General features: G+C 36.7%; 1 protein-coding gene across 10 annotated transcripts in view; it reads left to right on the top strand.

The window, feature by feature from the left end:
- Positions 1 to 11,271, top strand: part of elmo2 (engulfment and cell motility 2) — a 60,443-nt gene extending 49,172 nt beyond the window's left edge. For 9 of the 10 annotated variants that reach the window (XM_027002008.3, XM_027002012.3, XM_027002010.3 and 6 more), the window contains 5 exons: positions 2,684 to 2,796; positions 6,837 to 6,944; positions 7,078 to 7,160; positions 7,615 to 7,692; positions 8,384 to 11,271. In XM_027002008.3, coding sequence (XP_026857809.1) covers positions 2,684 to 2,796; positions 6,837 to 6,944; positions 7,078 to 7,160; positions 7,615 to 7,692; positions 8,384 to 8,584 — 583 coding nt within the window. In that variant the 3' untranslated portion in view covers positions 8,585 to 11,271. Of the gene's footprint in view, positions 1 to 2,683; positions 2,841 to 6,836; positions 6,945 to 7,077; positions 7,161 to 7,614; positions 7,693 to 8,383 lie in introns of those variants that run through there. The other variant, XR_014119386.1, reaches the window with a different exon arrangement.
- The last annotated feature ends 1,225 nt before the right edge of the window (positions 11,272 to 12,496 follow it).

The following is a 12,496-nucleotide window of genomic DNA, read 5'->3' as shown; positions in this document are numbered from 1 at the left end:
CCAACTTTCACAGAAAGTTACCAAACTACATGAGAGGATTTCCACACTACATTCTATAAAAGATGATGTAGTGTCTGAACTCTCCACTGGTTATGCCTGCTCAACTGACCAATGCAACTGAAACTGGGGTAACCACAGTTCCTTGGAATGTGGATATCACTGTGTCAAATTAGCTAGAATTAGCTAGGAACTGTATCAAAGCTAAATCTATCCTTTACTCCCAGGGCTGATAATAGCAATATGTGGATTGTTTATTAGGGTATGAAGAACAAAAACAGAAAAGAAGTCTTCCACACTCCTGATGGAAAGCAATGCCCCGCTTGTCCCCCTCTGCAATAAGAAATGAAGTTTGAGAAAAGATTTGAGGTTTTGTCTTCTGGATTTGACTCTGCAGCATTGTCTAGCTCACCAGGGGACAGTCATGTAGCCTCCTCTGATTTGGTGCATCAACACTTGACTGGCCTCACCCAAAAACAGTGGACACTATTGAGCTATCAGTCTGATTTAACAAGACAGTCCCACTGTAGAGATAATCGTCATGCATGCCAATTCTAGGGACATCCCCAAACAACAGTCAGAAATACTGAAGGAAAACTCTAACTACCTGATAGATATACTCGACTTCTCTCCTACCAAACTCTTCATCTAGGCACCTAAACCTACATTGGGACGAGGGACTGGCCACTTTAGCCAGCTGTTGCCATTAAACAACTGACTCACCTCAAAATGTGCATTTCACATGTTGAACTTTGTAGATAACTTTTTCATCTTCTGGGAATGTGGTGAGCTATTTTAAAGAGGATGGCTTCACAACATTGCTTATCTGCTTATGACACACACAAACAACGGCACTGTCCACCACAAGAGTCCCCAGTCACCAGATTGGCAAACATTCTGAGAAACAAAACTGATGAAGTGAATTTCTTATCAAATTCTGCTCGCAGAGTAGCATAGAACAACATGCATACCCTCCTCCCTCCTCCACTGAGAAATAACACACAGCCTGGAACCTGGAATCCATGCTATTTGGCAGAATAATATCCCTGGTGTATGTAATAGCCATTGGCATGGCTACAAGAGACAGAATAACAAGCTTAACCTATTACCCGTAAATTAAGCAGAGACTCTAAAGCTTGGGGGGAAAAAACAGCACCAATTCACTAAAAGCTGCTGTACTCAATGTAAGGTCATTAATAAGCAAGTCTTTTATAATTGATCAGTTCAATGATAAATATGAACTAGATTTTGTTCTCGGAAATCTGTCTTTGTGAAAGTTGCAGCTCCCCCCATTTATAGCTTTTTGCGGGCTTCTAGAGTTAGTGTGCTAGAGCTATCTATTCACCTCACATTAGGCTAGATGTAAAATTATTTTAAATATATTCATATTTGAATATCTTGAAACTAAAGGGTTCATCCCAAGGAATCACATACAACGAATATCTGGTGATGGTTTATTCTACAGTCAATATCGTGGAGATGCCAGCACACGTCTCCAAAGTACTTCACGCACGCATCTTTTTTTGTCCACACATTAGTTGCTGCCACCCTGTTATTCTTGTTTTTAACACTCATGGGTGTTGACCTCTAGATATGCTCAGCTACCTAGAAGGCAGGGCCTATCTGTTCTAGTTTCAACAGCAAAAAACCAACACATGCCTCTGTATCAACTCATCTCTACTGTAACAATCTTTCTGGCCTACCTATATCTCTGGCTTCCAGAATGTAAAATGTTCCATATTGAGATGTTAGCATGCACAATAATAACTGAGCACATTTCTGCACTGGCTACCTGTGTCTTTCAGAATTTATTTTACAGTACTCTTAATGACCTTCAAATATATCTATGCTCACGCCCCTCTGTACCTCATTGATTTGATTATTAGGTATGCTCCCACAGGAGCTCATATGCACTACCCAATTAAAGAGAGGCAAAGCTTCTTCCTATGGCCCTAAACTGTGGAATTCCCTGCCTAGAGCTCTTGACAATCTAGGCACATTCAAGAGGATAGCCAAAACCTGTCCAGCCTAACATAATCCCTGCATTTTCCTGATTTCTAGAAATTTCAAGGAAAGAATGGAACCATCATCCCTCACTTTCTGTCTGAAAGTCATGATCAGCTTTATTGATCAGGAGGCTTTATTTTACTAGGCAAAACTAAATATGCGTTTAGAAGGTTTTCTTTTACAGTGATACCTTGGTGAAATAAATAGGTTGACAAGGTTGGGCTTCTAGTGTGTCTTATGTCAAAAAGAGTAGAGACAATGGCCCATAAAGTCTCACTTCATCTTAGGAATGCTGCCAGTTACATTCTCTTTGGAGTTTTGGCCACTGAAATTATTGCACAGCTTGCATTTTGTTTGCAATATAGCGTAGCTCTCTGCTTATAGAAATACTTATTCCGTAGATTGTGTCAAGACTCTTTAGATAATTGAGCCTTTGCCATGAAAAACCATATCCTTTTACTGTTCTTCTGCATTCTATAAAATAAATACAATATAAAGCATTATGGCAAGTTTTATTTTGAAATGAAAAGCATATTTATTATGTAATTTAATGTAAAAGTTGTACAAAATCAAAACTAAAATAACTTATTACAAAAAGGCTCAGTAATCACTCCTTTAGTCTCTATATGAGTTCTGCCTTAACATCTATGTGGTATGTGTGTGTTTTCCTGTTGACCAGAGAGCTCCGAGAACGTATCCAGCCAGAGATCCTGGAGCTGATTAAACAGCAGAGACTGAACCGCCTATGTGAAGGAAGCTGCTTTCGTAAACTGGGTAATCGACGGAGACAAGGTGACTCCTTCTACTCACATTGTCAGTCAGACCTAACACTTCAGGTAAACTGATTTCCTATAGCAGCTCCTAATGTCTTACAGCAAATATGAAAACTCTTCATTCTTTCTTTGCAATAAAGTTTTCTCATTCATAAATGTGGATTGCTGGCACATTTAACCACTTGCAAGATATATGGCGCTAGTGCAGTTTTTCTTCATTTGCATATGGCATTCATAATAGACTTTTAATAGAATTTTCCACGTAGAAATGACAGAAATTTCAAGGTAATAATCCAATGTGGACCGGGTCATCTTTTCCCACATGCAAATATCAACAAAATTCTGCACATGCAACCATTTAGCTAATTGACAAATTTATTTAAGAGGAACATTTTTGTTTTTTTGGAGTGAGTGACACCTCTTTAGCCTTTATGTGACCTCCTTATACTTTTCGTGACTCTGTCACACAAACACCAGTCTGTCGCACAAAGCACTTATCAGTCGTTTGTTTTCCACAAAGGTCTCCTGTGAGCAAACTTAGTTTTGCCAAAGAATTTGAAAAAAGAAAATAACAGTAAAAAACTATTTTTAAAAATTCAACATTTCAGAATCATAATATGGTTTATTTCCCAGGTATGTTAGACATGACAAATTCGTCTTGGTGAATGCACACATTAAAGACCAAACAGTAATTGGCACACAAAAAAGAGACTACAAAAATTGTCTATAAACTTTATTTAAATAAAAATGAGATAGCTTAAAATAGATTTAAAATGGAGATGTTCTAGGAGTATAAACAGCATTTATATGGACAGAATGTAATGAATGTTTTTTGCAGAATATACTTTATGCTACCATATGAAGTTTGCCTTTGTGTATTGAGTTGGTTTTGGAGCATTATGACACAAATTAAATTTTGTGCAGAACAATGTGAAGAAATGGAGCCGTGTGCTACTGTGATAGAAGGATGCGAGGTTATAACATAAAGCACCAGGTTTTGACTGCTGTTAGGGGGCACAGCTCTGGAAAAGCTAGAGGATGTCTGTCCTTGTGTATTCTTGTGCTGGCCATGATAGCCTTGAATCAGCTTCCTAAAGGGAGGGGATGGAAGAGGTGGTGTTCATAGTGTGATTGGTTGACTGAGATCTTGCGAACAAGTGCAGAAGTGTGTCATCAGACCCTGTAGCAGATTTAATTTCTTAAGCTGCCATAGAAGGAACATCTCTACTGTACTGATGGAGACTGTGCTGACTTCCCATCCTAGGTTCCTGGATATAGTTTTGCCCAGTTACTCGACTGACTCCACAGAGCCACTGATGTTGAGGGCAAGTGGGGAGGGGATATGCTATCTAAAGTATACAACCATCTTGACAGTCTTTATGGTGTTGAAAATGAGTTGGTTGGAAACGTATCAGAACTCCAGCTTCTTGACTTCCTTTCTGTAGGCAGATTACCAGACCAGCTACAATGGTGTCAACTGCAAACTAGGATTTTCATAGGTGGTTCTTGTCATCTGTATAAAGATCAAAGAGAAAGAATGAGAACAGGCAACCTTGGGGTGCACCAGTTCTGAGGGTCAGTTGGCCTGATATGTGTTTGTGTAGCTGCACCTGCTGTCTCCTCTCTGTCAGGAAATTTCTGATCCACTGATAGATGGGATCTGAGACACAGCTGGGTGTGTGACCCACAGGCACTCTAGAGCAATGGTGATAAAAACCCAGATGAAGTCCCAGAACAGAACAAACATAGCTATTCAGACTGTTGAGATGCTGTAGCATGAAGTGCAGGGCCAGGTTGACTAAGCAGGGCCACAGGTCTGTTTGTACACAAATAACAGACGGTCTGAAAAAAGAACTGTGATGTCTGTGAAGACTAGCACCAGTTGAACACAGCAGTACTTTAGGGTGGATGGTAAGACTAGCTCTGGCCCTGGAGCCTTCCCCACCTGCTGGCCTCTGAAGAGCCACACTGACCATTATTTGGAAGTCTATTAGAAATACTTTTGTGCAGTCTGTAACTCTTACACTAAGTATTTGATAAGTAAGCACTGTAAAATTATTTTATAATAATCTGAATGCTGAAAAACATTTCAATGTATGTGGTTTATTGCTGGAATATTCCTTTAATTGATAGTTATTGACTTCTAACAACTGAAAGTCCAAAGCTGAAATGTCCTGGAGTGCAGAATTCGCATTTCCTGACATCATATTTCAAATTTGTCTATTTAGACAAACTATGACAGTTTGTGTATAAGTCAGTATGTATAAGTCATACTGGTATCTATTAGATTAATGAGTTGCATCCATAAATAGTGAAAAAGTAAAAAAAAAAAAAAAAAGTAACTTCATTTTCAGACTGCTTAGTATTACAAGATGTGTTTTGATGTGATTGACAATCCTAGGAATAGTTGAATAACTGCTAATTTTATTCAGTTGATTAATGTGAACAAACTATATATTTTTGAAAAGCACTTCTAATTGCAGTTGTTTGGACCGCAAAGGATCATTTGAGTACAAATTTTGTTGCCAAGTGACTATCTAGGAAATATACTGGATTTTCTAGTATAGCATTCCCTTGAAACTTGACTTTTTCATAGAGAGTTTATATATGACCATACCATTCAAGTTTCATGTGGATTGAGGAAGCCTGTGAAATGTGTACTAAAAGCTGATTGGCCAATGGCATCTGCCATTTTGGAGATATAGAATCCCTGTTGTAGTTCGTACAGGCATATAGATGTTGTGTACCAAGTTTCACATTGATTGGACAATTTGTGTATGTGTGACAGTTTCTTGCCTGTTATAGCACTCCCTATTAAAGCAGGTGTGCCAAGATAGTTGACTTGTCCCATATCCACTTGGGATACATGTCTGTAAAGTCTGGTGTTATTGCATTGAAGCGTTCATGAGTTGGAGCTATTTATGTTCAGTTTTAGCAGTGGAATCTCCATGCCTACACAGTGTAGAAAGCAGATTTTTTTTGATAATTATTAAACTCCAGACTCTTGTGAATGTTTGGATACCAGTTTTGTATGTTTGGTGAAAATACTAGCAAAACTTTGTGCTCAAAAATGTATGTGATTTTGCATATTATTCAGATTATCTCAACATCTAAGTGGGCGGAGCTTATGAGTTCTTGAGGCTTTTTTGTAGCGTGGAAGACTAGTAATGACTGCAAAAAATAATTTTGTCTGTATAACGTACAGTGTATAATGTACAGTGTTATAGACTGGAATGCATTTGTGTGCACTGTAGCGCCACCCATATTCCAGTCTGGCTGGCATCTTGTGCCTGAATAATGGAAGGGACTACTACCTGTTGACCAAGTTTCATGTCTGTAGGATTTACGGTTTGGTCTGCAAAATGCGTTTTAAAGCAGAAAAAGAATAATAAATATAGCCGCAAGCAGCAATTCCAGGTCCAAGCACAGTCTGGCCAGTCTGACATGAAGCAACATTGACATGGAAACCACCCACCATGGACACATGACTTTGTCCACTATTTCATGAAGATGCCGTGAAAAAGCTGGTTTAGGTTAGGTGACAAAGAGAGATTGGAAATTTGATTAAGGAGCTTGCTAAGTTAATAAAAATTTATAGACATAGACAAATACATGTATATATTAGGATATCCCCTCTCTCCATCCAGTCATCAAAAGCTGGTGACTGAGTTTTTGATGATGATGTAAAATTAAAATGTTCAGTGCTGCTCTATTGTTTCTTGCACCACACTGCACACACAGCACCTGGAATCCAATCTGGCTGGCATCTTACGCTTGAGTAGCAGGAGGGACTACTACCTATTGACCACGTTTCATGTCTGTAGGACTTATGATCTGCACAATTTATTTTAAGGGAGAAAAAGAATAATAATAACAAGAAGAAAATCCTAAAAAAAACCAAAAGAGGTCCAAGATAGTGGTTGGACCTTAAAATTCATAATAATTCAAATAGGGTTCCTGCACCTTTGATGCTTGGACACTTAATAATTCAGTAATAATTAAATATTAATAATGATTTGTTTGTATTGATTTAATTTAACTTTTTTTTCTCTTCCACAGAAAAGTTTTGGTTTTGCCGTCTATCTTTGAACCATAAGGTTCTGCACTATGGTGACCTTGACGAATCTCCACAGGGTGAGGTGCCCTTTGAGCTGCTCACAGACAAAAGTGAGTGTATTATAAAAGATATGGTTCAGGTGTCTTTTGTCTTTTATGTACCTTAACATGCTTATTTGTTGCTTATTTTTATAGATGGCTAAACCATTTTTGATTGTTTGGTTCTATTTTCAACCTCTTACAGTTCCCGTGTCCGATATTAAATCGGTGGTGACGGGTAAAGACTGTCCACATATGAAGGAGAAAAGTGCACTTAAACAGAACAAGGTACAGGAGACAAACCATCATAGCTCTCTTTTTACAATAGCACACTGTGTTGTGATTATTACCAATAACTCCACACATCTGTATCATGTATCAGTATTAAGTATCGTATCATAGATGTCAAACTTTTGTGGGGGAAATAAAAAAGCTGCATTATCTATACATACAATAATTATATATTTGAAGATTATTCTTAGAATGGCAGCAGACCTAACCCCTTACATATAAAAAGGTGTACCTGAATAGTTTTATTTAAAATGTTATACTTTTGTTGAAAATGATGTAATGTATGCATGTATTCATTCAAAATATTTAGCTAATTGATGGGTAATCAGAATTCAGTTATGTTCAAAATTTATTTTAAAATGCTAACATCTCTCCAGAAAAACATGATATACAATAGTGACTTATTTGTGTGTTTGTTTTAATTAACTTGCTGCTGGTGTGTGTTGTTTAGGAGGTACTAGAATTGGCATTCTCCATTCTCTATGATCCTGACGAGGCTCTTAACTTTGTGGCACCAAGTAAATATGAGGTTTGTTCACCTGTCAGTACTGTTAAATGGATATATAATTGGGTTTTCTGTGGTCTCTACTGTTCACTTCACAAATGTTCATATTACATTGAATAATTCTGCATAAACTATTCACAATATTGATTCTTATAGCAAAAGCATTTTTTAGAACAAAGTTTCCCTTTATTCATTAAAAAAGCATGTCCACAGAAATTCAGTTTTTAATTAGTATACTGTCTGGGGACAAGGCAATGTATTCCTACAATGTAATATTATGTCTCTATTTTTAAAAATAATTGTATAATCTTTACAGCTGCTTTGTGAATATAATTAGATTATTTCGATTATTCTACTTTATAGCTTGTTTTGGTTTACATTTCATTATTTGCATCTATGAATTTCTTTCTGAAAGTGAGGCCACATAATGAAGCATGAACCACTAGAACAGAGCATTAGCACTGGAACAGAGACTGTCAAGCAATGCATAATACATAGGTCAGCTAAATTCATAGAACACTACTGAAGCACAGTGCTAGAGTCAGTAATGTCATAATTTTATATATGTACAATATGTGTGTACTGTAATTTTATAATATATATTTTATAATATATGACAGTCTACATGCGACAGAATGGTTGTATGTTCTAAATGATGAGTATTATTTATTTTAGTTTATTTTCTGTTAATTCCTGCCATTTTTCTGTTGAACAGTATTGTATCTGGACAGATGGACTGTGTGCACTGTTGGGGAGGGAGATGGGGAGTGACCTTACACGAAGCGACCTTGACACCCTGATTAGTATGGAGATGAAGCTCCGCCTACTTGACCTTGAGAATATCACTATTCCTGAGGCTCCCCCTCCTGTGCCCAAAGAGCCCAGCAGTTATAACTTTACATACAACTATGGATAAACAGTATGCCTGTCTCCATGTATGTCAATTGATGAGATTCTGAGTTACCCTGTGGTCCGATGTGTGTGTGCGTGTGTGTGAGTATGCATGCTTAGTTTTAGACTGTATGTGAGAGCATGAGTGTGCGCTACCTGGAAGACAGAAAAGGGAATTATTCTAAACTTTTAAATATCTCAAAAGCAGACCTGTGTGAAAGAAATGGGGATTGCTGTAAACTTTTTCAAATGTTTCCAAGTCTGAAAAGTATTAGTGACTTCTACCAACTGATGGAAGTATGCAAACATTTCATTTCCCATATTGTTAATTCTCAAAGACTTTTTCTAGACATTACAATAAATCTTGCTATATGGCACCATATGAAAATTATGGGCATTTGCTAGTAATTCATATTTATATATCCACTTCAGGAGGTGCTGACATCAATTTATTTAGAATTTTTGCATTTAAGCATAAAGATGCACAACAATAATAGCCAGGCATTCTTGTATAGCTACAAGCATGCCCACCCATTTGGACACAGTCCAATCATCATAAGGGTACCAAATGTTGGCTAAAGGGTGATATTGAACTAACATCAGTATGGTGACGTATAATCAATTACTGAAACCAATGTGGCATGACTATTTTTGTGTGACTATTTTTGCTTTGCTTTGCAAAATTAAAATGGTAAATTGTTTAATTAACAAATTCATTTTAACGTTTATGTCTATTGAAAAATAGAAAGTTGTGGTCTGTCAGCATATCTAATCTACTGATGTTTGTTACTAAGAATAGAGGTATATTTTTGTAAGTGATGTGATGTCTGACAGATATGACAGGAAACTATAGGATATATGCCTACCAGCCACTTTATTAGTAACACCAACCTTGTACATGAACTAACTGGCCACTTTATACACTTATTTTAAAGATTAATTTGATAAGTTACAGACTATAAGCCATATACTGGTGTACACAACTCATCAACCACCCTCTCCCCCATACGCCACAGGTCAGTTTCTTACCACAGGTCTGAGGCTGGGCAGATATTTGGGTTGTGGACCATTCTCAACACAGCATTAGCACTGACATGGTAGTGGCAAAACTGTGGGTGTTAAGCTGGTACAATATATCAAGCAGAGCAGTCTGGGTTTTTGAATGCATCAGGATCATTGCTGGGTTGTGAGCAGTCTGCCTCCAACCATCCTATGGTCAAATATTTAACACTGAAGAAGGGTTTAGAGGCCTGATATACCGTTTTGGCTCATGGAATTCAGAAGCCAGTCCAGGTTTAGTAGCACTGAACAATTATCCTAACTGATTAGACTACTCACTCAAAGTCAGGGAAACAAGGATTGAGTATCAGAAGATGCCTAACAAAGTTAATGGGTAACAGATGGTAAGAGACAGATGATATTAAAACATTTACATACAAGATAGGTGTTTCTAATGAAGAGGCTGATGACTGTATTGTTGTGGAAACAATTAATATAGAAAATAATATGATAATTAATATATAAATGTAAATATAAAATTAAAAGTAAAAGACCTTACCGAAGTAAATACTAAAAGGTTTTATGTCCAGTTTGAGTTGAGGTATTACCTGTAGGTACAAACTGTTTGTCACATGTATATTACAGACATTACATTAAAGATGTATATTGATTTAGGTTTCATTTATAATGCCTAATTCAATATTAGTAGTTTGGTATTGTTTAATCTGTATTTTCCACATCCATCTTGATCAGTTGCTCATCTTGGGTTTATTTGGGCAAAGTATCTTTTTGTCTAATTCTGTTAACTGCAGAGAATAGTTTTTTATCACTGAAGAAATAGAGCAGAGCTGTAACTGCTATATCATTGTCTCAGATTCTTTTAACAATTATTGTATTTAGGCTTGTAGTCATAGTGATTGACATGTTAGTGGAGATGTAAGAACATTTGAAACTGAAGTGTGTGTGTGTGGGTGTATATATATATATATATATATATATATATATATATATATATATATATATATGCACACACATTTCTTTGTGTATATTTTGTGATGATTTTTTAAGACAGTTATATTGGGTTTGTGTGATTAAATACAAATTTACTGTTTAAAATATTTTAGAATTTCATATTTCTTCATTGAGTTCAATTAATATTCCAACAGTGCGAATGGAGGTATATTTAACTTTTTGCCTTGAAACCAAAGTAACGGAAGTAACATTCACAGTATTTCAGCTTGGCCTTGTTACACGTAATGAGTATGCTTTGAAATAATTTTTCTGAGACAAGTGTGGACACAGACATGATTGACTCTTTTTATTTCTGAACATATTTAATTACTGTTCATGGCAATATGGCTTTTTCTAAATGGAATGCATTTTTTCATGTCATTTTAAATCCATGAGTGAAATCGAAGTACATATTACATTTTATTCTTCATACACAGTAAAAGTTCCACAAAGAAAAGGAAAGCACTCTATCACCAGTTCCATTCCTGGACTTTGATGGAATCCACCTTATTTATAATTGTGTATGAATTTTTTTTTCTTACACAATTGTTTGCATTTTCAGAAGGTTGTGAAAACATGCCAAGTAGGAATAATTTTTATGATGCTTCAGACAGATTTCATTCACATTAAAAAAAAAAGGTTCATTTGAAAGGAAAATCAAAATGAAAAATTATTAATGAATAAAATTAGCAGCCAACAGTACATGTCTCTGTCATGATTGGCCACCCTCCTAGTGTCCCTGTCTCGTGTCTATGTTTTGCGTTACTTTCTTGTGGTTCGGTTCCTTAGTTTCGTTTTCCTCGCCTGTCATGTCCTGTACCTCATTCTAGCCTTGTTATGTTCAGTAATTAAGACCTGTTCGCCATGTTTCAGGGCTGGTCATTGTTAATCCATGCCTTTTTTGTGCCACTGTGTTACTTAAAGCCTCCGTGTGTGTGTGTGTGTGTGTGTGTATTAGCCTTTATATGTTTGTAATTCCTAGTTGTTCGTGTTTCCTAGCCTTGTGTTTATTCTAACCTTCGTTTATTCCTAGCCTCTTTGTTTTAGCCAGCTTCCCTTCTATCCTCGTGTGTTGTTTCCTTTTGGTTAATCATGAATTCCAGGACTCTTCGTGTTGGCTCTATGACCCTGGAATGTTACAACGATTACGATTCAGGATTTACCCATAATAAAACTCGTTTTTCTCAGCCTATGCGTCCGCCTCCTAACCGCTCGACGTTATAGAATGACCAGCCTACTAAGGACGCAGCAAGAGAGCGAGACTCTGGTATGTGGTTATTCCCCTAGGACTCCGGCTGTTTCTACACGGTCTGAGTCTACCACGTCTCAGCGACACCAAGCCAGAGACAGCAAATATTTTCAGTGAGACCAATTTTTACACTACATGAAGCATCTAAAAAGCCCATGACTGCTGTTATTGGTACACTTTTAGGTCAAACCCATATTTCTTACATTTCTTACCTTGCTTGTACCATGAACATTCTATTATCTTATTTTAGTGCTTTTACCACTATTCTATATTTTTGTTAATATAGCCAGTAAAAACAAATGTTACACATAATGTAGTACCTAGGCAAAGAGCATATTATGAATAATGCGGTTTGTATGAAATAAGGTAATTTAATGTTTCTCTGGAACTTGATCCTGGAACTTGAAGCCTGACGTCATCAAGCTTGTTCTCCAGTGAGTGGATGTTGGCTAGCAAGATGCTTAACCCAGAACATACATCCAAGGCATTGCTATGGCACACAGGTTAAAAGCAGTTACACATGGACAGTGGTTGGCTGACGCATTGGAAATCACAATTCAGTCTTTTAATATTTTAAAAGAAAACTCACTTAACTGTGAGTTTTCACACAGTTTAATCTAAACCTTTCCAGCTTCAGTAATGAAATAAATTAAGTTTTTCTTTTTTCCATGTATTGAA

Source organism: Electrophorus electricus, chromosome 22, assembly GCF_041902795.1.
Source record: "Electrophorus electricus isolate QZ-2024a chromosome 22, ASM4190279v1, whole genome shotgun sequence".
NCBI lineage: Eukaryota > Metazoa > Chordata > Actinopteri > Gymnotiformes > Gymnotidae > Electrophorus > Electrophorus electricus.
Note: the sequence above shows the minus strand (reverse complement) of the source record. Positions and strands in the feature narration are given on the sequence as shown.